We start from the raw sequence: 26,326 nt of genomic DNA on the forward strand, positions 1-26,326 counted from the left end.
TGCCCTGTGTCACTGGATCAAGTTCTTGTCTGACTTCCACACGAGTATCATGGCAGGCCACACACAGCTTAGTTAAACTCTTGTTCCTTGAAGAGACTTTGGTCATGTTCAGGTGGTGGTGGGGTTCTAGAGGAACTAGGGAGAGCACTCTAGATGAAACACAACCTAACTGAGAGAGTGCTGACCTGTTACCAGTATCAGAGATGTGCCCCACAGAGAGGGAGTGCCTATCAGTGATACCAACTGCGAACTCTGACACCAAACCTGTGAAGTGATAAATGGCCCCTCACCCTCTGCCTTGATAGGCACACCCAAGGTTTCTAGAGAATCCACTCATAGCGGAGAGAGGAGCCAGATTCTGAGGCCACACCAACATCATCCATCCATACATTTAATTTTCTACTCGTCAGAAAATTCAGTGAATTCACTTTTAGTAAACATAAAATTTAGTTTCTTAAAGAGAAAGCTTAAAAGATTTCATTATTATTCTTGCTTTAAAACATACACTAGGGGTTGGGGATTTAGCTCAGTGGTAGAGCGCTTGCCTAGCAAGCGCAAGGCCCTGGGTTCGGTTCCCAGCTCCGAAAAAAAACAAAAAAACAAAAAACAAAAAACATATACTAAAAACTAAATTATAATGCATAATTTCAACTTATCTCCCTGAAAAAGACATAAGTCCTAAGGTGAGAGTAAAAGCCTGTCCAGAGGAGCTCAGCTCAAAGGCCTCCCTGCTTTGCATTGTGTCCTTTACCAGATGAGCCCAGGAGACCTCTGACTGTCCTCCTGATGACACATTTGCCACTAATGGCCATTGGACTCTAGGCATACCCAACCCACAGGGTGAAGGCTATCATATTCCAGAGGAGGGAAGTCAGGGAGCAGAGATACCTGCTCTAGGCACACGGTCAGACAGTCAGCACACAGAACACTGTGCTCTGAACTTAGGACTGATCCCAGAGATGAATGCTGTCTTCGCTTGAAATGACATGGGAATGGTTTCAGCTTACTTTGCTCTAAGTTCCTGTGATAATTAACAGTCCCCAGTTCTTCCCACTTTCTGGTTGACAAGTAGACTGCCCTGGGCCCAGGACAGAACCTCTGTCTGCCTGTCACCTCCTCTGTACATCCCTCCACGTGGCACCACCCTCCTTCTGCCAGGGACTTCACAAACCAAACCAAACCAAACTAACCAACCAACCAACAGACTAAGCAAACAAACAAACAAAAACCCTCACCTGATCCTCTTGAAACATGGGGGGCATACAAGCAAGCTATGGAGTCTGAGGCCCACAGAAAGTAGCAGACAAATCAGGCCTAACTAGGAAGCGGTATAGTAACTAGAACCTTACAACTGAGAAAGTCACATGGCTGCTAGAGGGACTTCATGGAGACACAATTCCCAGGGCCCAGTCCCTAGAACTATGCCAGAGAGACCACCCCGAATTCTCTACTACAGCTTTTCAAGACACAGAATCACAGACAAACACCCTACTCACTGGTTCCAAGAGACAGCCCTCCCCGCATTCACCCAGAAGATGGCAAGCAGAACCTGGACATTAGCTTTCACCTCTAAACATGCAAAAAGACTATTGACAGTCAGCCTGTAAAGCCTCCCTGTGATTCCAGGCCCTTGGCCAGTGTGAACGCCAGAGCAAGCCAGGTCTCCTCCAGCTGGGCTTTTTGTCTGGTAGGGCACTTTGTGCTTCAGCTTGGGAGGGAAGGTGGCCTCCATATGACAAGGTGAATGTAGCCGACAGAAGGAACCTACCACATGGATACTCAAGGCCCCTCCTGGCAAGAGTGCACACTGCTTTTAGCAAAAAGTCTGTTTTCTTAGCACTGATGGAGGAGGTTCAGCACGGTGGAAGGGCTGAGATCAAACTCCCAACCACCTTCTCAAGAGGGCAAGAGATTCCTCTAAGCAATACCATGGGGCCAGTACGCTGAGCAACAAGTTAACCAACGAGTGAAGTAAGCAGCCCACCTCCGGCTGGACGCTCAGCAAGACCCAGGCAATGTCTGCAGGATAAATACAGGAAAACCTGCCTTGGAGAATTCACCCTCTCCCTGCCTTGTACTAGGCCCAAACTAACCTCATTTACTACCACAGAGACTTGGGGGTTTTGAGACCAACATCTTTTTCATGGAGCACATCTTGCCCTGGCTCCTGGCCATCACCATTTCAGTGAGGGTCACTACAGTACTGGCTGAGCACACTGATCTGATCCACCATACACCTTTCAGTTGAGGTAAGTATGCGCCTGCAGAGGCAGAAAATGGCTCTGTCACCTCCCAAGAGCAGGTGAATGAGTGTGCACTGATTGGTTGAAGAACTCTGATTGGCAGTGATTTGGTCGGCTTCTGAAGCTGGGACGAGATCGGGAGGAGAGATGGGTCACAGCGGAAGGGTGAAGACTCAGGAGTCATGGCCCTCTCAGGAGTCACCTTACGTCCAGAGTGCTGTATCTCTTTTCCTTTAAGTCTGAACTGGGAGGTCAGAGAAGCTCCCTCTTCAAGGCCACTGGCCAACTCTATGCACTGTAATCCTATTAATAGCTTTGAGCTACAAGGTAAAATCAGGTCTGACCCTCATTTTCATAGAAAGATTACTGGGCTGTGCCCTGGACCTAAACTTCATTCTGCCTACCCAGAAAGTCCAGAGGAAGCCTGCTTGAGAGAACTATTCTGAAAACAGCGTGGGCAGCCTTCTGCCCTCTCCAACTCTGAGGAAGGTAGCTCAGAGATTTTAAGAACCCTGAGCAGCAACTGGGTGGCCACAACAGAAACAGGAACTACCTGGGTGACGTCCACAGTGGGCACCTCGCCCAGAGGTGAGTACCTTTCAGATTCTTCTTCACAGAGACTGAAGCAGCAGTGGAAAATTCCAAAGGCTTTGCTCCACTCCTGCACAAGAAGGCCCCTAATCCCCTGCTAAAGAGCCCAAAGTATGGTAGGGTCTGCCCTGTTCCTCAGTCTCGAATGTCTAACAGAATCAACTCAGGAACATTTTCTAATGAAATACCAGTGCTTCAGTCCTTTCCCCATCCTCCAATCCCAGCCATGTTTGGAAGTCTTGACGTAATCAGGCAACTTGATTTTTTTTTTTTTTTTTTTTTTTTTTTTGGAAACCTCTATGTTAAGTAACTCACAGTCATGCATGAGGGCAACTGCCCTGCCTGCCATCTAGAAATTCAGCACACAGGGATCTAACACCAGCTCTACACACACACACACACACACACACCACACACACACACACACACACACACACACACACACACCTCTCTCTCTCTCTCTCTCTCTCTCTCTCTCTCTCTCTCTCTCTCAAGAAAAGTGGGAGACCTGGGCAGGGAGGCCTTGCTGAAGCCCACTCCCGCACAGCATACCCACACACTGGGACTAGCCTGTACTTAACCATCTGTCTGGGGATAAGGAGTCTTGGCCAGCCCTGGCAGGGGCAGACCAGTTGCCCTGTGCTGGAAGATGTGTAACTGTGTTCTCTGATTACTTCAGACATGTAAACAAAATATGATACTTGCATGAACCTGGGATGGCAAGCACCACAGCATAATTCACTTTGAGACATCTGAATTACAAATGCAAAAAATAAAAAAGCCAGATTTAAAAAAAAAAAAAAGCTCACATGCCTTTGGAAACCCTTTTAACAATCTCTTGAGTGGAAAACATGGGATCTGAATAAACGGGGAGGCTGGAGCTGCCAAATTTACTTCCTGTTTCCCCCAGAAGGTCACTGGGAATAATTACATTTTCTTGTGAATCTGTCTTTTGTAAAGTTCAAGCAAAACATCTCTGTCTCCCCAGCTAAGGCCCTGCCTTTGGGCCTGCAGAAGATAGAACTCAAGTGTTCAATTAAAGAAAAAAAAGGAGGTGGGGGGAGAGGGATGGGCACAGGAAAGGGAGAAGCGTAGAGAAGGGCAGTTAAAATTTGTAAGTTTTGCTGTTGTGCTAACAAGACTAAACAAAATTTATGCTTTGAGATAAAACAGAGCCTAGTGCCTCTAGCTTGTGACACTCAAGACTGATAGCAGGGTGGAGAGAAAGCGGGCTTCTCAGCCAGCCAGACTCAGCAGCTGCTGTGGGCTTCTTTGCCTTCCAGCTGTGTGGCCTTGGACCAGGTATCTGGTTTCTCAGAGCCTCAGTTTCCTCTGTGGAAGCGTGGGCTGGCTGTGCTGGAGGAGGCTGGGCTCAGGAGTGCCTTCCACACCCCATGGGCCCTGTGGTCTGGCTGAGTGAGAGTCTCACATCAGCCTGCATCTATTGCGCTACAGCCTTGGGGACAGCATTATACCAGCACCGAAGAGAATCTGCTTCTTTGTATAGTGCAAGGAGGGAAGTTGCAAGAGGAAGAGTCAAATGTCGGCCTGCCACCCATCCTGGGGTCAAACGGGCTGTTTACCAACACGATTTGCTGTCACTCACCTACGAGGGATACAGTGGAAAAAGCCTCCCCTAGAGACTCATGAATGCCTCTGAGATTTGCTTTTAATTCCATGATGTCCTAGCAAGATCTGGCCACGCTGCTCCCATCCCCCAAGCAAAAGGCAGCTTCCCCTCCAGCCCCCACAGCAGGAGAGAGAGACCGGTTAAAAGAGTGGGGGTGCCTGTCACACTTCTCTGTAACCCCTGACGTGATGTGAAAGTCTACAAGGTAGACCCTTTGAAATGCAAAATCTTCCCAAGTCCTTCAAATGTGTTTTTATTTTCTCGGGTTCCTAAGGCAGCTTGCAGACCCACCCATCAGCACTTTCCCTCTCAATCAATTGGCGTTTAACAACGATGGGGGAGGTGGGGGGAGGACGACCAAGGACATCTCTATTTTTTTTTTTTTTTTTTTTTTTTGCTTTTTCAGAAAAGCTCAAGTGTTTCCATTCACTTAGGGGTAGGGGAACAACTTTGTCCTTGGCTCCAGCTTCCCAGCACCCCCTCCAAAACACCCTGAAGCCAAATCTCTCCCATTTTATTTGCAAAGCATTAATTTCTGCTCAGAACCTCAGAACATTTTCATAGACAAGAATACAGATTCCCTCTGACCCAGGTTCCTTAAGATTAAGACAGACATCATCAAAACCATAACCCCAAATGTACAAAGGCCAAACCCTCATGCAAAACCACGTGCACTAGAGGTCTGTATTAAGTCAACCCAGTTACCTTCAAAACAATGTTGTTTGGCAAGGAAAATTACTTCACCATATGAAGAACCCTAGGGAATGGAAACTGCTTTTGAATATAGACTTTTCAGTGGCATGGTCATTAATCATGTTAATGTAAACTGTACTAAAACAAAAATTTTCTAAGCAAGTCTCAGGGCACATCAGCATATCTAAGCCTCTGGGTTTGTTTCCAAAGTTCACAATCCCAGTAAGCAATGAAGCTACTGTTAATGGGGTCAGCTATTACTAAGCAGCCTCCAACCCTGGAGAATAATAAAGGTGATTGGAGTGTATAGAAAAAAAATCTTCATAAAGTCAGACAGGAAACAAACAGAAATTAATGAGAGGAGACTATGCGGCACCGATGCGTTTTGGGAAAGGGTGTTCATTGAACAAGTATGAACACCAGCTTCCAAGGGACGATGTTTAAGAAGGAGAGCACTCAGCATTTCTGGCAGTACCCAAGTCCCGGGGCTGTTCTCTGTTTCACAGCGTGAAGGGCAGTGCAGCAGCTGGACGAAGAGAGAAGAGGAGGAACGGAGCCCAGCAGAGCTGAGCAGAGCTGAGCCCAGCCAGATCCAGCCATGTGCTTCGTGTTGGCAACAAACCGGCTCTTTGGAGAGAGGAGGAGTCTGACAAAAAGGACAGCTGCAGCACAGCACAAGCAGAGAGGCAATATGCTTGAGAAAGCCCTGAGATTGGGGTTATCCCCATAAGTTAAAACAAAAAACAAACCACCTTTGGGGTTTGCAGAACTACTTAGTCTATTAACACCCCCTCCCCTCATTGCGGGATCAATTAAACAGTCTGTCCACATCTGGTTTCCATCTAAAACCAAAACTTGTACTATCAGCATATTATATAACAAATTATGCCTGCAGGTTTCTTTTATTACACATCAGAGAGGTGTGCACAGTGGTAGTGGTTGTGCTGACCTGAGTGTTTATTTCAGTGCCCCCCCCCCTTTTCTGGGCACAAACAAGTTTTCCAGACTGTGCATGATTTAACCCTAGAAAGTCTCATGCCTGAATGACACATCAGCTGGGACAGAGGACACAGCCCTCAACCCTCAGTGCCAGCTGAAGAGGAGTGGCTGAGAAGGGTGTGCATTTTAAAGAGTTCTGCAGGTACCAGATTGCTCCACAGTGTCCCCTGCTGACAGTATTTAAACATAGCTCCCTTGTGACGGGGGAGGAGAGCTGGCTTTTGCTGAGCTCCCACCATGGGTCAAACACCAGCTCAAGGAACTCTCTTAAAACAAACCAGTTTCTACAGAACTACAGGATGGGGATGCTAGAGGGTACCAACTAATAAGAGCAAAGGAGAGATTAGGAGTGAGGGACAGAGGAAGAGAGGGAGGGGGAGAGCGGACAGTTGGGGAAGAGAGAGAAGGAAATAGGAGGGAGAGAGGGAGAGAGAGGGAAGGAGAGAGAGGGAGGACGAGAGAGGGAGAGCACAAAGGAGCACCCAGTAAGGGCTTCCTGTAAATTGTCAGTTAAGTGTCTCCTCTATGGGCCCTCAAGTATCTATCTTAAACTTTTTCCATAACATATACCTACTACACTGAAAATAAAGGGGAGATGGGGATTTGAATCTTTATCAATCAAGATAGTGAACTTATCCTGCCTTGAACAACCTTAAGTCCTGTCTGCAGCAACACAGACAGCTTTTCCAGAATGCTTGCTTTGATGTTAAAATCAATGCACATCACACTCTTCTAAGGGGGGTAGGGGGCAGCAAGTCCTTGAGCAGAGCTATTTTGAACGGGTCTCAAGAGCATCATGTTCCCTATGTGGACATTTGGGAGAAAACCATAGGCATTCCCCAAGCCTCTTCTTGACTAGCACAGCATCCAGAAACTGGCTGGCACACCCCTGGGTCTACAACTACAGTCACTAACCTTGTGACTCAAACCTTCTTTCTCTAAAGGGGGCCTATCACCTGGAACAAGTTTTCTGCTAATCTAGCCCACAGCCAAGGGGGGAGGGGGAATCTACAGACCTTCAACTCACCGTCAGAACTGTGACTACGATAAGTCCCTGCTAAGTGGACAAATTAAAATGAAACCAAAACTTGGCCCAGTCAGGATCCTGAGTTTCACGGGTGGGCAAACTCCATTCTTTCCCGGGGCCCCAAGTGAAGTCACATCATTCTAAATGAGAGTCTAGGATTCAGCAAGGAGGGATTCCCACTTTCAGGCAGGCGTGGAGACTGCTGGGAATACATATGCTAGCATGTCATTTGGAGGCCTGCTAATATGTTGAAGGAGCACAAGACATTTGCCTGGCTTCCTGGGCCAATAAACAATGTCATTCCAACTCTTGAAGCAGTCAACAGAAAACAGTCCCTTTTCTTCACCGTCCAATAATTCAACAAACATTTGTTCCTGTTGAACCACCACCAGCCTAGCTCCATCTGCACCAACTCCTGCGAGACAAGTACCGAGGCAGCAGAGGCGGCACAAATGGGGCCAGGACCTGAATGCAACTCAGGACGGGGACCACTTTCCCAACACCAGAGTCCTGATTCTACCGTATGGAAAACTCAGGAGTGTGGCCTATAGGAGGCAGAATCCCATTCACCAAATGCTGCAAAGAGCTTTTCTTTGTTCGCCATGGTACTAAGTACAGTACGTGTTAATGAACCCGGCGGTCAGAAGGAGCAAGCTTGGCATCAGGGGGCGTCCGAAGGGAGGGTCCAGAGCAAGCCTGCCCACGCAATTCCAGGCTCTTGTCCCACACTCCCCAAGCACTGTTCCCTCAGTCTGGGGGTGAAAGAGGAGCTTGTGTATGTGTCGGGGGTGGAGGGGAGTACGGGGGGTATCGAGAAAACATTTGAGCCAACTCGAATCACCCTCTTCGGATTCTTGGGTTTTCAAGTCTCTTTCGTCCCGGTTCCACCAAGAGAAACCCCTAACAGGGAACCTGACTCCCACTGGCTCTCTAATCAAGGATTGGCAGAAAGAAAAAAAATGTGCCTAGGCTAGTATCCTGTGACGGACGGCCCTCTTCGCCATGTGCATAAACCACGCCGGCACAGGCGACCCCCCACTCCTCAAGCCCTGGCCGCGACCACACCGCCTGCTTCCCCTCCCTAGGCAGAGCGCCCTCTCACCCCCATCGACACCGCGCGGGTCAGTCAGCAGCCTTGGAGTCGTCCCTGCGCGCCCGCATCCCAGGGGTGGCGGGTGTAAACTTCCGTGAACAAAAGAGTTGTCTGCAAACGATGCGGAACTTCGGGGCTCAGAGCCTTCGCTGCTGCCACAGCCAGGGCTCGAGTTGAGCCTCAAAGGAGGAGGCTGCCCCGGACGTAGCCGTCTCCACGGCCGTTCGCCGGGCCCGCCGAGCGCAGACTTTTCTGCAGCGCTAGGTTTGCTCTTCCCCCGCCAGCGTGCTGACAAGTCTCACGCCTGCACCGGGGCGAGCAAGAGTCGGCGCCGGCAGAAACCACCCGATCCGCCGCCTAACAAGGAGACAGGGAGAAAGAAAGCCAGCAGCATTAAGGAAAGAGCGAACGCAGCGCACGCGAGCCCAGCTTTCCCCGCCAGCGCCGGGGAGTTCGCACGGATCCCGCTCCGGACCAGCCCCCTGGCGCGGTCGCCCGGCCGGGTCGCTTACTGTGCGCGCCGGACGCGGGCCGTCACTGCTAGCGCTCGCCAAGTCGTCCAGGCTGCCCGCCCGCGTCCGCCGTGCGCACGCTCTCCTGCCGGCGCCGAGCGCTTTGTACCGAGCGACTCCCGGGGAGGAGGAAATAGACTTGTCACTTCCTGAACTGTTTGCAACTCGTCCCTTTAACCGACCTCGGTCAGGCCGCCTGTGCCCGCCGCTGCCGGGCCGCCCGACCGCGGCTGCGTGAACTCGGTGGCGTTGTGCGGGCGGCGTCGCGGCCGGGGCACCCGGCGTGCCGCTACGAGGTGCAGTGCGCGCAGCCGCCGGTGGGCGGGGAGTGGGGGGGGGTCACGGCGCGCCTCCGTCAGGGCTGCCGGGTGTCCAGTGAACCCGCAGGGCGAACCCCTCATGCCGAGAGGCCCAGGGAAGTAGCACCGCACAAGTCAGAATTGAAACTCAGGCCTCGTGGGCTTCGGATAGCCAGCTTCCGGGTTTGGCTTCGCAGTTTAAAACAATCTGCGGCGAACAAGACCGCAAAGAGGGGGCGGACCATGGAGCGGCCACACTTTAGGATAATAAAGCACTGTTTCTGCTCTGGGTGCGATCGAAATTGAGGAATTTGTACTTCAGATGCCACATCCAAAATACATGCAACTGGGGAAGGAAGGATTTGCGGTTGCTAAGCAGAGGCAGGGCATGTTTAGTTCTGTAACTTAGGATGTTGACTTAAGTGCAGGAATGTAACCCTGATAGAATAAGGAGAGTATTTTCATTGTGCAGCTCACCTGGGGGAGGGGACAAGGTTCCTTATGAAATGAAGTCCTAGATTTCTCATCACTCCTTTCCTGCTGATGTGTGTGTTATTAGCCTTTTCCAAAGAGATTTTTTTTTTAAGAGTTCTGGGCTATTTTTTTTTTTTTTGTCCCTATGCCTGTTTTGCGTTCCCCTTTGCCAAAAAAACAAAACACCTCATTACTTTACATGGATTGTGTCTGCACCATTTGAATGGTTCTATTCATAAATCAGGAAACTTTTTCTGTTGCTTCGAGGAACACTTAATTGGTTTTAATCCAATGTTGCAATCCTAGTATCAAACATAAATGAACAATTAACTTTTTGAGTTTGTGTGCACTTGGGAAACTATTTGATTCCATGGATATTGCTGAAATATTTCAGTTTGTCACCACACTGGACCTATTCTTTTCAGAAAAGCATGACCTAACGTATTTCACACTAACTACAGCTCCTTACAGAGGTTCTGCCATAAGATTAAGATGCTCATCAGAAGAAAGGATGTCAGCTCACCTCAGAGAGATGATGTGAACATAATCAAATCACTCTAAGGCCAAGTGTGCTAATACACAGAATATAAAAGATGCTGATATCCATAATACATTACTTCCTTTTAAGAAAATGTTAAGGGCCATTTTTTAAAGGAATAAGACTCACATGTTCTGTCAAAAGAAGGTAGGCACATGAAAAGCAGAGACTACTATAATACACTTAAGGTCATTTCCTGAAAGCCACCTTATCACAGCACAGCTCCACCATCTTAGCCTCCAAGTACTGTAAGAACAGAGTTTAATGCACTAGCTTTTTTATTGGGAGGCCTAGAGTGACTCCTGCTGGCTAACATTCCGTTTATCCCTGCAATTACTAGTTCATCAGGTCAACTTAAAAAAATCAAGATGTCAGGGGTCCTAAGTCTGGAAACAATTATTGCAACCATTATTCTTGTTGCTTTCAGAACCATGTTAGTCTCATGAAATCACAAAGATGGGGGTTATGGGGAGCTCCTTTGCTCTAATGCCTCAGTTTTCAACCCTAAACAGCCTGTTTTTCTGGTTCTTAGCCTTTCTTGACCTTGCCTAGGACTAAAATTCCTGCTTAAGGAGCTGGCTAACCAATGGAGTTGTCTAAATCTGAATCTTCAAGACTAAAAAGGCACACATGTTAAGGCTTATGCCAGTCTTCCATAATGTTATCACATCTTGGCTTCTTACTGCTAAATATGATGAATCTTTATTATAAAAAAGTCCTGTCCCTTAGGCTGCTGTATTAAAGTTTTGTTTAGTTCAGAACAGACACAAACCCTGTCAACTGCATTTAAGATTAGGTAAACAGCAGTAGGAAGAAGAGGAGGAGCTCAACTGCCTACTGTTTGCTTGTGCCTAAATGGTCAACCAAATCAGAACAAGATTTAGAGTACAACCAAACACCTAATTCCAAATTCACAGGTCAATTCAGAAATAAATCCACAAATCTAAAAAACAGCCACCTGTAACTCTACCATTATCCTCAATAAATACTAACCTGATTTAGACTATTCAACACCCCAGGAAGTACAAAATGCAGGGATTACTTAGTTTCTTACTCTAAGACCAATATGGGACACAAGAATAAAACAATACTGGTTCTTTTGGCTTTCCCCCAAAAAGAAGCCTAGCAAATAGCAGGCTGTTTGTTTGTACGGTACGCAGCATGTATACTTCACCGAGTATCACTGTTACAGCTCTCCAATTCCAAGCTTACAGATCTTAAGCAACAGGAGACAATAAGGGTGTATTTTATTAAGAAAGGGTGTAACCAACTATAACTTGTATCAACAAGCTAATGAAGTGTTCACCCAAGCACATCTGTGTAGAGGAGGGTAAAGGTTGCTTTTGATATTCACTAAGGAGTGTCTAAAACAGTTAGTGGGTGTTTTATTCCTATGCCTTTAGAACCAGATCAATGAGATGCTCAAACAACAAAGAGCTAAACTTTAAGGTTTGAGTCAGTGCAAGTAAATGGTCAGTTTCATATCTATCTATACCTATGTCTAAGAGTACACCACTAAAATTCTAAGAGAATAACCATAGGAATTCATTTAGACTAACAAAGTGAACCAGACAAATGTCAGATGTGTTTGTTATACTGGGCCAACAGAGTATGCAGATGCTCGTGTACCAACCCTTTCATTCAGCTCAAAGCCACCGCGCCTCTGTCACACTGCTGTATTAAAAGCCAGTCACTCACATTTCACACTCTTCTTTCTACATCTGAAAAGACTTTTTTTTTCAAGCAAAACCTTTTAAAATTGCTTATAATAGATTATAGAGAGACAGATGTCACCAAATCCACCTGAAATGTTATCAAAGAGATTGGCTTCTGAAAGCAAGTTGATAGAATATACCTCAATGGCAAGTATATAAACTTTCTGGTCAGTTAGAGGCCAAACCTCTGAGTCCATTATGGGGCAATTTTCATATATAGATCTTACTCAGAAAAAAAGTCTGCAATTTTTTCCACATCTACAATGAATTACAACTAATAGTCCTACCTATCAAACATGTTATAACACATTAATCCCTGGTTCTTTCCTGTGCTTTTATCAACCATAAAAATAAGTTACAAATCTAGGATTATAAAATATGCATGCTAGATATCAAAAACACAGGGTATTTTAGACTATTTAGAAGCATTTTGATTCTTTTTTTTTTGATTCTTTTTTTTCGGAGCTGGGGACCGAACCCAGGGCCTTGTGCTTCCTAGGCAAGCGCTCTACCACTGAGCTAAATCCCAACCCCAGCATTTTGATTCTTAAAAGAAAAAATGTATTTTTTTGATTAAAAAATAAGCCAAATTTACTTCCATTGAAAAATAACCACAGCAGTGAATTTAATGATGCCAAGCTCACTCCTCTGATATAGAATAAGAGTTGAAAGCAGCTTGGAGAGGCAATCTGCACTTGAGAAGCAGTGCCGCTCTGTAACCGACTGTCTAGCACCATTGAGGTATGAAAGCATGCCAGCTGGGACGGCATTGTGTACCACAAAGTGTGGGTTGTAAGCCTATGTCCTGAGCACAAACCCTGGTTTCCAAGTTGGCAGGTGCTGAAAACACAGCAAATGTCACGCTTGCAACTCATTGGATGGAAGACCTCTGGCTAAGGCAAGCTAAAGGCTAAAAAGAACAGAGCAAGAGTTAAAACTTGAAAACTCAAACAGTTTGGTAGCAACTGTTTTGTAAAGTTCCTAGTGACTATTATTATTACTATAAGAAGCACAGGGATGAAAAGCAGGCATTAAAGCTTATTCAGTAAATAAAAAGAAAAAAAGTGTAATAAAGGCATTTAGTTATTAGAAAACTGACTAAACCAATCTTAATATTCTAATACTAAACTTCAAAAAACAAAGCCTGGGGTGCTGGAGAGACTACTCAGCAGTTTAGAGCACTTGTTATTGCAAAGGACCTGGGTTCCATATCCAGCACTTAATGGTAGTTCACACTGTTCATTTTACTCTAATTCCAGTGCCTAAGATGCCCTCTTCTGGTCTCTTCAGGCACCAAGTACATATGCAGTACAACATACACACATATAGGCAAAATATTCATAGACATGGAAGTAAATAATTATAAAAAAAATTAAAAGCACACCTCTGATGTATTTGTGATGATAGCAACTGAAGCAGATGTGTCACTACACACAACTAGCCATCTATAACAGCTTACCTGTTACTACACCAAAGCATAGCTAAAAACAAAACACAGTATTTTCATATTGCCCTATGCTTAATTTGGAAAACATTTCAACTGTACTCCTGAACTATACTCCTGCTTTTAAGTAAAAAAACTTCAAGCCTTTTTTCTTTAAAATTCATTTAGTATTTACATTCATTTAGTAAATACATTCATTTAGCAAAATTCATTTAGTAAATACAAACCTAAACTATTTTTTTCACTGTTGAGTATCTGCCATACAAGTCACTGCCTCAAAAACTTATTTTTAATTTACCCTTACTGATACACTACAAACTACTGTGATCCTTCCTCTACACCCACCCCCACCCCCTACCCCCCCATCCCCCGCCAAGGATATTTTCCTTTCATGAACCAAGTCCTTCTTCATTAAAGAAGAACCAAGTATAGTTCATGATTTCACAGAACTTAAATGTACAATCCAAAACCTGAATTCTTTGGATTTAAAATACCAAGGAGGAAATGTTGTCTCTGGGTCTACCAGGAGGAGCTGGAGCACCACGACAGCCCTGGCCCTCTTGCTAGCTTGTGAACCTCTTCACTCTTCAACAATAGATTGTATCCAAAAGCTAAGGTTTCATTTTAATTCATTCCTGGTTCTTTGTTGTTCTTCTCTGCCTGTTTTGTATGAGTTCTCCTGCAGCTATAGTACAGCCATAGCTGACGCAGAGGGGACAGCTATAGCTGATGCTGGGAAGGATCAGCTTCAGAGACAGGGGGCTTGACCAGCATACATGAAATCCTAGGACCAATCCCAGTATCAGGAGTGGGGTGCCTGAGATGAATGAGACGTTAGCTTCCTATTTTAAAGAATCAATTTATAAGTGAGGGACAAAAGAATAAAAATTCTCAAAACTTGCTAAAAGCTAGGTTAGGCAATCATTGCTTTGTTAAACCATCATGATCTGTTTGTTCTAAAGAGATCTCAGACTTTATCAAAATTTCTTTAAAATGGAACAATTACCTATAATTCCATTACATGAAGAATGATGCAGCCAGGACTGCAGTGAGGCTCAGGAAATAAATAAAATAAAGGTTCAAATGCAATAAAAGCTACAATTTATTACACAGGCCTGTAATCCTAGAACTAGGAAGGCAGAGGCAGGAGGCTCTCTGTTGAGTTTGAGGCCAGTCTAATTACATAGTAAATTCTAAGCAGTCAGAACTACATATTAAGATTCTGGGGGGGGAGGGTGCCAGGGAGGAGTGACTAAAAAGATCTGAAATTTCTTGGGATCAAGGAGTAAAAGCATCAGTTCACAGTCATGCTAAGGCACTCTGAAGATATTCACTTAACCATCAATGACAAGGTTGAAGACATGTTTTCTAGACTGGCATAAACAAGTGGTTCACTACACTTCCATACACTCTATTGTCAACTCTAGCATAAACTAAGAACAAATTGGATAAACTACTATTACTCAACATCAAATGATATAAGGCAGTTGACTTACAGCAGGGAAAGAAATGTGACTCAAGTCAAAGAAATCAAACCTGGATGATACAAACTAGAAACTAGTTATAACATGCCAGTCTACTGCTTCTTAACTAACCAGTAAAATCCAAGTCCAACTCTATTCTTATTAGATTCAGGGCTACTGAGTCACTGCTCCATGATCTTCTGTCCCTGTTTGATATATCTTGGAACCATGCCTTGGCTCAGATCTAATGAAGAAAAGTACACAGTAATCATGCCCATTTGTTTTCAATTCAAATACATTATAACATTTTTACCACCACAACTACATTTCTTACCATTTATTACTACTTAAAAGATTATGCTCTCAATCTGAAAGGTATTTTTCCATGCACTCTGAAGCACAGGAAATCATCTGAAACTCCAGCATTGTGGAATCTATTCTTCATTCCTATACTAAAATAAAAAGGTGCTTCAGTGCCAGTCCAAGTTAGGCTAAGGAAGGCACTATACAGTGTGATTTTTAAAGCTCTTTTGAAAGGCCCACCTGTTCCAGATGCTCTCTCTCCTACTCTGAAACACTCGTTTAATCACTCCTACAATACTTTCAATGGAACTGAATACATTAGCTTGAACAATTCACCTATTAGCTCCAATGGAGAAGAGGGTTCTTGAAGGAAAGTATTTATCTGTCACTAAGGTACTTGCCATGTATCTTTGCAATATTCACAGCCCTGTTGGGTAAGAGTTCACACATAATTCTCTCTCCATCTATCAACCTGCTTCAAAGACAGAAAGTAAAGCAGCCTTAACAAGTATTGTTAGGTCATTTGCTAGTGCCTCTGACAAAGTTCAGTTTCTGAGCTGAGATGGAGCTCAATGGTAAAGTGCTTGTCTCACATGCACACAGCTCTAGGGTTTATGCCACAGCACCACCAAAACAAAAAGGCAAAACAGAACAAAAAAGAAAAAAACTCTTTTTCATCAAAAGGATAAGCAGTTACAGGGCAAACTGACAGGCTGCCAAGGCAAGGGCACAAAAGCACAGACCCACCAATTACACTCAAGCAGTTTCTTCGATGCACAAGAGAAGCATCTCAAAGCCTTAGAGTAACAAAGTGGGTCAGCTGGGAGTATTCTGTTGCATGTATTTGGGGCACAGAAGAATCAGAGGAAGATTCTTTAGAGTATCACAATTGTTCATTTGATCTCACTTTAATCTTCATGTAAGATAGAAACAGACTAAACAAAAGATGCAAACTCCTGATTTATTGGTCAAGTCATCTCAATGGCCAAATGAATACAAACTGAATAATCCAACACATATCAGAAACATCAGTCACCAAGAACAAGTTTTGGTTTTTTTTTTTTTTTCAGATTAAAAAATACTCATTTGAAATGTAAATAAAAAATATCCAATAAAAATACTCATTTACTTCAAACATTTTATTATAGGTACACATATACCTTTTTAATATACAAATACCTTAGTTAAAGAGCCATCAAATTATCCAACAGCTGATACTTAGTAAATGGAGTGCGTAATATCCTCATGTATAATAGAAACCTATTTTTCTTTTTTTTTTTCTTTTTTTTTTTTTTTTTTTTTTGGTTCTTTTTTTTCCGGAGCTGGGGACCGAACCCAGGGCCTTGCGCTTCCTAGGTAAGTGCTCTACCACTGAGCTAAATCCCCAGCCCCCTACATTTTTTTTTTTTTTTTTTTTTGGTTCGAAACCTATTTTTTAGGCTTTGTTCATTAAGTCTCACTTTTCAGGGATTTTTGCTGGTTCCTTCCCCCCAAACCATACATTGAAGCCCTAAGCCCCAAATCAGGAGTATTTGTAGATGAGACCTTTAGGAAATAATCAGGGTTAGGAGAGGTCACAGGACCGGTGCCCTCACATACAGGCTCCTGAGAGCCTTCTCCTTTGCCTTCCCTTCCCCAGCACACACAAAGAGATCATGTGAACACACAAATGGCAGCCACCTAAAAGCTAAAGAGCAAGGTTACAAAATAAGACATACTTGGGGACAGGCATGGTGATGGACAGTGGGCAAAGTGCCTACCACCAAACCTGATCATCTGAATCCAATCTTGGGGACCCACATGGTTAGAAGGAAAGAACTAAGGTTACAAGTTCTATCTGACCACATCACCAAATAAAGAAAGAAAGAAAGAAAGAAAGAAAGAAAGAAAGAAAGAAAGAAAGAAAGAAAGAAAGGAAGAAAGGAAGGAAGGAAGGAAGGAAGAAAGAAAGGAAGAAAGATAAGAAAGAGAGAGAGAGAGAGAAAGAAAGAAAGAAAGGAAGAAAGAAAGAAAGAAAGAAAGAAAGAAAGAAAGAAAGAAAGAAAGAAAGAAAGAAAATATGAAAAAAATAGTGATCATGATACCCTACCAACACTTTGGTCTTGAAATTCGAGCTTCCAGAACTCCAAGAAAAGAAATGCCTGCAGTTATGTCACCCAGTTTATAGTATTATGGAATCTGAGCTACAGGGATAGGAAGGAACTTTGATTTAGTGCAAAAAGGTTCCTGACATCAACCCTGATAAGCTCTAGGCCCACATGGTGGTTGAACTGACTCCTGAAAGTTATCCTGATCTCCACATACTTGTCATAGCACATCCACGTCAACATGTATATACACATACATGTATTTGCATGTGCCAAATAAACAAACAATCCAGAACCTTAAACATGCCGGATAAGAATTCTACCAATAAAAAAAAAAAGAAAAGAATTCTACCAATAAGTCCACTTAAACAATTTGCAATTATTCAATGAAAGGAACCAAGACAAGCCAACTAAATTTCAAGTTCAAAAATAACCTATTTCCTTTGTTGCAAATCATTAATCAAACAGAATAAAGAAAATGATCTCTTCTGTTTGTGTAGCATCTTTACCATAGAAGCCTCCCATAGGAGCCTCACTTAAATGACCAAACCTTTGGAAAGACAGCTTACTTCAAAGTGAGGTAAGATACTTGGAAGTTTGGTCTTTTAGTTTAATCTCGTTAATTACTTTTAAAATAAACAATAACTGTAATAACTGGCACTACTATAAGTCTGTGTGGGACTTGATATTACTTCCTGAGCAAGCTATATTATCAATTATTTAACCCAATAATTATTAATTATTTGACCTCCATAGAATCAAGAGCTTTCCTTCTAAGATTGCTGTGGTCTGCAAGCAGATAAACACATCAAAACTGTGTTTTATTCTAATTACTTCTTAACAATAAGGACTGTTACTATCACTCACTTAACATCATAAAAGCAGGCTCACTGAAACCCCAGACGTTCCATCTGTAAACCACACAAGATGTGAATTAACCTTCACAACTCTAGATTCCTACCAAAGTTTGTGCATGACACTTTAACTTGGACAATGAGATAGTCTATTAAATACTATTCTATAATTCCCCCCATTCAAACTCCAATGAGGCTTCTACAAAAGATACAGAAGTAAATTCTAAAACTATTGCTTTGGTGCATCTAAGTTTATTTCCTCAGCAAACCAACAGATTAAGGGCTAGCTGCTGTCACAGAAGGCAGGCAGGCGGATATGGACTATAAACTGCTCTTTCCTCCACTCTTCCTCCCTGTGTCCCGCCTCTCCAAGTTCCATGGTTGGAAATCATCCTAATATTTTTTTTTTAGCCAGGATATACTAAAATTAGATGGGAACAAAGGCCTGACATTTTCATATTAGCAAGGAGGTTAGGAAGCAAATCTGAACTTGAAGCACCCACACTCATCTACATTTAGCCTCTTCCTCATGAGTCTTTCCTTTCTAAAATATCAAGAGAGGCAATAGCAGGAACCAGACAGTTTCTAGTGTGCTACTGTCCTTGACAACAAACTACTTCATCCACAGTGCACCAGAGAAGACCCCTAGTCAACTAGAGTATTACATTTTTCTTTCTAAGCTACCCTGGTATTATCCAGGATATATAATTCTGAATTATGTGTCAATGTTTATGGCTTGGGGGAAATGGAGAAATTAGTCTCACTTTTAAAAAAAGGAGCTTCCAGACACCATATAAAATAAAGATCAATCACTGAAATATTTATCACTTACTGATACAGTAATAACATGTAAAATACAACACAGGGTCTGTAAGAGTGGACCAGAAGAGCACTTGCAGCTTTTCCAGAGATTTGGTTCTAAGCTCACAATTGCCTGCAACTCCAGTTCCAGGGGATTAAACATTCTCTTTTGACCTTTATGGGCACTCCCTCCCCCAATGGAATATTTTTACCGAGACACAAAAATAATAAATTAAAAGTTGTTTTTGAAAATGTGCCATTTCTTCAGGAAAGTAAGAAAACAGTTTCCTCTAAAAAAATGAAAACTGTAGAGTACGGGGTGGGGAGGGGAGGAGGGGAGGTGGGTTATGGTTTGCTCTAGAAAGCCAGGCAGTAATTTACAAACACTTTAAGATACAATGGATTACTTGGTCTTCAGTCTTTCTCACAACAGTATCAGCATGACAAAAGTTCATTCTACCAGCTCATACATCCCCATGTTTTAAGTTATACTGCACAAAAGCAGAATAATGACACATTCATGTTTTAGGATTATTCCTATCTTTTAAATTTGGCTTCAAGTCCATACAGTTATAGCTTGAAATTCCACTAGAGAAGCCTTTTTAATGATTAGTCTAACTCACTGTGTTATAAAGTTTTTTAAAACTTGGTAAGTACCCACTCAAGCACTCTTTCTCTCCTGGTCACTAGAGCCCATCTTGACATGTAAGCTGGAAATGAATGATCTTTCAACACTCCAGGGATTGTGCTAAGGTCATATTCAATCATTCATTAGGCTTGGTACCCAGTGCTTTTCAGAGTTCCATTGTAGAGCTGGTTTTATTCAGCATTTATGTAGCCTGTGGGCTTGGGTATTTGTCTGCTTAATGTTGAGTTTCATTTCTATAGCCCTAACATAGGAATCCATCAATTGACCAAAGAACATCAAACTATTCCTTTACTTTCTAACAAATTGCATGGTGCGTATGAAGAATAAATTTGCATTAATTTTCTTCCATTAACTGTTAATAAGACATGTTCCTGAATTCTCCTTTTATGTAAGACCATCTCTGTTTCCTGTGTAACCAAAAGAAATGATAAGGATGTTCTAATTTCTCACCTAGTATGTCTTTAAGTCATGTTTCTTGTTTCCCACAATCAAAGTTGTTTCTAGGTTGTAGCAGTCTTCCTCTAATAAAATATACGGGACAAGACTCCTTTCAGAGGCCATCCATACCCACTACAATCAGCTGGAGTGGCTACTACTGTGCAACACAAGACCCCTGGTTTCTTGCCCTGAAAACGGAGCAGTTTCTGCAGCAGACAGATCCTAGTTCACAGAACCAAAACCAGCAAGTCAAAACTCGGGTCTCTCCCCTAGAGACAAACTCATTATTCAAATTTGTCCTTATTTTCAATGTAGGCTACTAGACAGAGAAAAGGTCTAACACATTAATACACACACACACACACACACACACACAGTCGATAAAATGAAATTGCATAGGTTTGACTTAGGTGTGATGGTGAACTATGACTGGGGCTCTGCAGGCTCCCTGTGGACCTGAGCTCCCTACAGACATCACCTGTTGTGCTACAGCAGCACCACCAGGAATGCTTGGTTCTCCTTTGCATTTCAAACAAGTTTCCTCAAAACATCTTTTGATTAAATTAAATTGCAATTCCAGGTTCTCAGCTACCAAGCACAGTCATCATTATATCATGTACTGTTCCTTTTCTGTAACTGCACCATTTCATTCATGTGCCCACATATTTTTTTTCTTTTTTTTTTTTTTTTGGAGCTGGGGACCGAACCCAGGGCCTTACCACTGAACTAAATCCCCAACCCTGTGCCCACATTTTAAGAGTTAACAATATTAAGCCTTAAAGTATTTATAGTTTATTTCATTAACTAAGGGATATTTAATAACCATGCTTTTAGCTGTTTGGTATTATTTGAAAATACTGAATTATTTGAAATACTTGTTAGCATTTTCAGACCTTCTATTTGTTCTGATTTCAATCTTTAACTGGCTTCTAGAAAGATTAAAGTGCTGAGAAGAAATGACAAATTCTTTTTTTTTTTTTTAACCTTCTCAACAGCTCCACAATGGATAACAGGAAAAGTTTCTACCTTTGCAAAATGAACAAACATGTCCCATATAGGAGGGTCTGAATCAACCTCAACAGACATATATATCCCAAGTTAACTGAGTGTTATAAGCCGGCTCATACAGAAAGTGATTTGTTGGGTTGGTACTTAGTAACACTTGAAACTTATCCACTCAAAACTCTAGGAGTACCTACCTTATTAGGGTTGGGTGTGGTGCTGCAGGTTTACACCAAGCATCTAATCAGGGAGGCAGAGGCAGGCAGATCTCTGGGTTCGAATCTCTGTGTCTATATAGTGAGTTACAAGACAGACAGGACTAAGCAGAGAAACAACAGAAAGATACTAGAAGTCTTCCTTTGGCCTCCCTTTGTGTGCTTTTGCACTTGCATGTATGTGTTCATATACTCTAAAAGGACCCTGTGTCCCATAAAGCACAATTTTCTGAAAAGCTTAAATTGAATATATTTTAAAGTAATTTCTCATTTTTTGCATGTTAAAATAAAAGCTATTCCAAGTTCATTATTTTTGCTCAAAGTCCATGCAATTATCTTCAGATCAAATGACAAGTGGTAGCCTTAATGGTCACACTGATCTATGGTTGTCTTCCTTTATTCCTCAAAACAGAAAATTGTACAATGCTCGACTAGGCTAAGTACTAGAAAAGTATTTACAATTTAAAAAAAAAAGTTTGTTTTGAAAATCAAAAGACCCAAAAAGCTGAAAATCATCAAAAGTCATACAACTTAAGGATTCATCTCTACTTTATGCATGCGGGTGTTTTTATTACATGCATGTCTGTTTACTACATGCCTGTGTGGTGCCAAGGAGGCCAGAAGAGAGGGTATTGGACCCCTACAAACTAGAATAACAGACTATACGAGCCACATCCGGGTCCTCTTGTAGGAGCAGCAAGTGCTCTTGACTGCTGAGCCATCTCTCCAGTTCCCCAAAAGTTATATAATTAAAAAAAAAAAAAAAAAACCCTTAAGATTCTAATACTAAAATACTGTCCCGGGCTGGAGAGATGGCTTAGTGGTTAAGAGCACTGACTGCTCTTCCAGAGGTCCTGAGTTCCATTCCTAGCAACTACATGGTGGCTCACAACATCTATAAATAAAGTAAATAAAAAAAAAATACTGTCTCAAATACAGCTTTACTAAATATTGGATATTTATATAAGATAATTTATCTTTTCACAGTAATATATAAACATTCTCCAGATAAGCTCCAAGATAGAGAGCCTTTGCCACTTCGTGCCTGGGTTCATCAAACTGACAACCTCCTTCCACAGAAAGATGAACAACATTCAGTTTCCCTTTTCTTCTGTGTGTGCATGTTTGCACGTGTGCACACTGTGCATGGGTGTGTATGGGTGTGTGTGTGTGTGTGTGTGTGTGTGTGTGTGTGTGTGTGTGTGTGTGTAGAAACCAGAGGTCTTCGGGTATCTTTCTCAATTGTTTTCTTCTTTATTTTGTGGGACAGGATCCCTGAGTGAACCTGGAGCCAACTGATTCACAACTAGACTGCCTGACCATCAAGCTTCAGGGAATCCTTCTGTCTCTGCTTCACGAGCATTGAGACTCTAAATGCCTATTGCTACACACCCCGTTTTATGTAGGTACTAGGGATCTAGATTCGGGTCTGCATATTTTTATGGCAATTTCCCCCAGCTTTCCACCCTACCCCACACCACAGTTCCTACTACTAGTAGTGCTAAAATTACAATGTGGCATACCTTACTTAAAATTCAGTTCCTGCTAAAGGAAAAGTCAAAACAAATAGACGATAAGGAGTAATAATGGATGTCATGACACTCAGGTGTTTTCAAAGTGCACAAAGTGGACTAGCCAGTTAGTTTAGTGATCAACAGTGACAAAGAGTTATAGAACTCCTAGAGATAAGTGCTCACCTGAATTGTATATGTAGCCCTGACTTACAGGTACTACGAAACAGAGATCTGGCACCTGGGAGGTAGACTGTTAGAAGAAGGAGGCTTCTAGAGTCAGCCAGTCCCAATCTTGGCTCCATCTGGTACTATTTGACCTTGCAAAAATATCGTCTCTCTCAGCTGCAGCTCTCCTATACATAAACTAATACATATACATAATACTATATTATATTATGCATATATAATATTATTTTATATATAAGATTTTATATATATACATATTCATAATGCTTCATGAAAGTACCAGGAGGACTCAATGATTTAATAAAACATCATTACTTAATATGGGGCTAAGCATTTAACAATATTCCTTAATTCTTCTTCCATTTATACTTCACGGGGTAAAGACTACAGTTACCAGTGCGGAGGTGCATGCCTTTAAGCACTGAGGAGGCAGAGGGCAGGTGGCCCTCTGTGAATTCTAGGCTAAATGGGGCTCATAGTGAGATATTATCTCTAATTAAATCAATAAATGTATTTCATCAATTTTTCTGAGTTTGCTTAATATACATGACAACCTGGGAACTTTCCCAGGTATAAACCCAAAATGGCATTGTTTATTATACATAATATTCTATTAACACATGAAAAAGTTTAACTATTCTGGCCTTGAAACAGTTTGGTCAAGTCTTCATAAATAGCTATAGTCAACTGGATCAAAGTACAAACACCAAAAACAGATGCTTTCTATAAATCCATTTACTGCTTTGAAGTTTTCAACTGATTAACAGCTACAGAAAACTGTCATAAATCACAGTAAAAATAATACAAAAGAAAACCTTAAATTATTCTTAGTTTATATCTAGATACTGCTTGTGGCTTCCCACCAACCCATTATCGGTATTCAATCTGTGCAGCCTGGGTACTTACTAAGCCTGGGTACTTACTAAGCACTATTTGCACTTGCTTCTTCTGTATCAGGTTTACTTTGCAGTTTCTTCTAGAAAGCTAACTGACTTTGTCCAAGGAAGTCTCCCTTTTTTGAAAAACCAAAGCTGCTACAGTGTTTCCACATCTACCTCCAAAGCTGAACTTGGGTGTTGGAAGCTCTTCGAAAAGTTCAAATCCTATAAAACAAAATTAAAATATCTGTGTTAGAGATTTTGTACGGACAATGTTCTTTCAAATCCTTTCTACACTTAATTTTGAAATTTTTTTCCAACTTACCCCCCCCCACAGTTTTTAAAAATTAAGCAGGAAACAAAAAGGACCAAACACAACTGGCAGGGAAGTTGTGTCCTCATTTCCTGTAGTCCTGCTTGCCATCCCCTCCTCTCCATGTCCCTTAGTCTATTTCACTGTCGCCTTAGTGGGAATGAGCTGTGACACACTGAATTACTGTCACATGCCAGCACTGCTTCTTATGTGGCTTTATATATAGGAACTCAATCACATCAGAAATATAAAGGCATGTAACACAGAAAGGTTAAATTACTTAGAATAAAAGTGATTTTGTAATAATGAGAAAGTTCTAGAGGACAGAGTTCTGATGGTTATATTACAATATAGACAGTTCTAAACTGCACATTTAACCACTATCTACTTATGGGTTTAGTTGTATCTGGTTTTTCTAAGATGGGGCTTTGTACAGCAGACATTCACCCTATACTTCCTATATACCTAAGGATGACCTTCAACTCCTGACCCTCCTAACAAGTACTAAAATTAAAGGTGTGCACTCCCATGTCCAGTCTGAATTGTACAATTAAAAATGGTTACAAGAATAAAAAAAATCTATGCATGTTTTATCACAATTTTTAGAAAAGATTAAACTACTAACTCTCTTGAAAGAAAAAAAAACCTTCAGAACACAGCACTTAAAAAAAAAAAAACACCAAAAAGCTAACTTTGAACCCAATAGTAGGTTCAAGTCTCAGTTTTTCCACCTCTAAGAGATAGCCTTCTCCTCAAGGAAGCTTCTCCATGATCCAAATTCTATACAAAGATGGTAGATAGCAAAGTTACCTTTGTAACTTTGTAAGATTCAAATAAAATGACTGTTTCTCTAAACTATAAGTAAGATATGTGTGTGTGTGTGTGTGTGTGTGTGTGTGTGTGTGTGTGTGTGTATAAGTATGTATATTAAATAAAGCAGATTTGGCAAGATGGCTCAGTACTCAGCAGGTAAAACAGTGGCTTTCAACCTTAGGCTGCAGCTCATTTGAGAGGGTATCAAGTGATCCTTTCACAGGAATCGCCTAAGACCATCTCCATGTCAGATACTTACATTACAATTCACAATGGTAGTAAAATTACAGTTATGAAGTAGCAACAAAAATAATCTTATGGCTGGGGATCACCACAGCATGGGAACTATACTAAAGGGCTGCAGCATTACGAAGGCTGAGAACCGCTGAGGTAAAGGCTTTTGCTGCATCTTTGTTTCAATCCCCAAAGTCTGTATATAAGTGGAAGGAGAGAAGAGACTACTAAGTTGTCTTCTCATTACACACAAGCCATGGCAATTGCACCCCACAGATATGCATGCATCATATACACACACATACACACACACACACACACACACACACTTCAGGTTTTAGGGGTTTGGCTGGCTGGCTTGCTTTCTTTCTTTCTTTCTTTCTTTCTTTCTTTCTTTCTTCCTTTCTTCCTTTCTTCCTTTCTTCCTTTCTTCCTTTCTTTCTTTCTTTTCTGAGACAGGTTTTCTCTGTGTAGGCCTGGCTGTCCTGGAACTTGATATGAAGACTAGACTGACCTTGAACTCACAGATCTATCTGCTTCTGCCTCTCTGCCTCTCTGCCTCTCTGCCCCTGCCTGTGAATGCTGGGATTAATGACAGGTGCCAGCACCACCTGACATGATTTTTTTTTCATTAAAAATAAAAGAAGGGGGGCTGGAGAGATGGCTCAGCGGTTAAGAGCACTGACTGCTCTTCCAGAGGTCCTGAGTTCAAATCCCAGCAACCACATGGTGGCTCACAACCATCTGTAATGAGATCTGATGCCCTCTTCTGGTGTGTCTGAAGACAGCTACAGTGTACTCATAATAAATAAATAAAGTTTAAAAAATAAATAAATAAATAAATAAAAGAAGGAAGCAGGGCAGTGGCAGGCAGTACATGCCTGTAATCCTAGCACTTGGAAGGTAGAAGCAGGCAAGTCTCTGAGTTCAATTCTAGTCTGGTTGGTACAGTGAGTTCCAGCCAGGGCTACATAGGAAAACCCTGTCTCAAAAACAAAACAAAACACAAAATCCATCAGGGTATTTATTTCGGTAGTAGAACATTTGCCTCTGATGTATGAGGCTTGAATCTGAAATAAATAAAAGGAAGCTGAAAGGTCACTAAACAAAAGCATAAAAACACTTACATTGTATGAACAGGACTACCAAGGAAAACTGCATGATTCATCTCAAATATGGAAAAAACAAAAGACAAAGACCCTTAAAAAGACTGGTTAAGTGAGGCACATGAACTCGGCAGGCAGCACACACACAGGCCCTCAACAGGTTCAAGCCAGACAGTCTCAGCACTGAGTGGCTGAAATAGACACAGGCTCCA

The 26,326-nt window shown here is 42.3% G+C and overlaps 1 protein-coding gene and 1 long non-coding RNA gene across 14 annotated transcripts in view; one reads left to right on the top strand and one right to left on the bottom strand.

Moving 5' to 3' along the window:
• The window catches only part of Eef1akmt2 (EEF1A lysine methyltransferase 2), a 61,115-nt gene that overhangs the window by 13,524 nt on the left and 21,265 nt on the right, over positions 1–26,326 (bottom strand). For 10 of the 13 annotated variants that reach the window (XM_039083309.1, XM_039083294.2, XM_039083297.2 and 7 more), the window contains one exon: positions 23,488–23,873. In XM_039083309.1, the coding sequence (XP_038939237.1) occupies positions 23,805–23,873 (69 nt within the window). In that variant the 3' untranslated portion in view covers positions 23,488–23,804. Of the gene's footprint in view, positions 1–22,808; positions 22,949–23,487; positions 23,874–26,326 lie in introns of those variants that run through there. The other 3 variants (XR_350777.5, XR_010054815.1, XR_005488872.2) reach the window with 3 other exon arrangements.
• Positions 616–6,040, top strand: LOC102552031 (uncharacterized). The gene is made up of 2 exons (XR_350782.5): positions 616–2,831; positions 5,664–6,040. It is a non-coding gene; the product is annotated as an uncharacterized LOC102552031 (long non-coding RNA).

Source organism: Rattus norvegicus, chromosome 1 (genome assembly GCF_036323735.1).
Source record: "Rattus norvegicus strain BN/NHsdMcwi chromosome 1, GRCr8, whole genome shotgun sequence".
In the NCBI taxonomy this organism is placed as follows: Eukaryota; Metazoa; Chordata; class Mammalia; order Rodentia; family Muridae; genus Rattus; species Rattus norvegicus.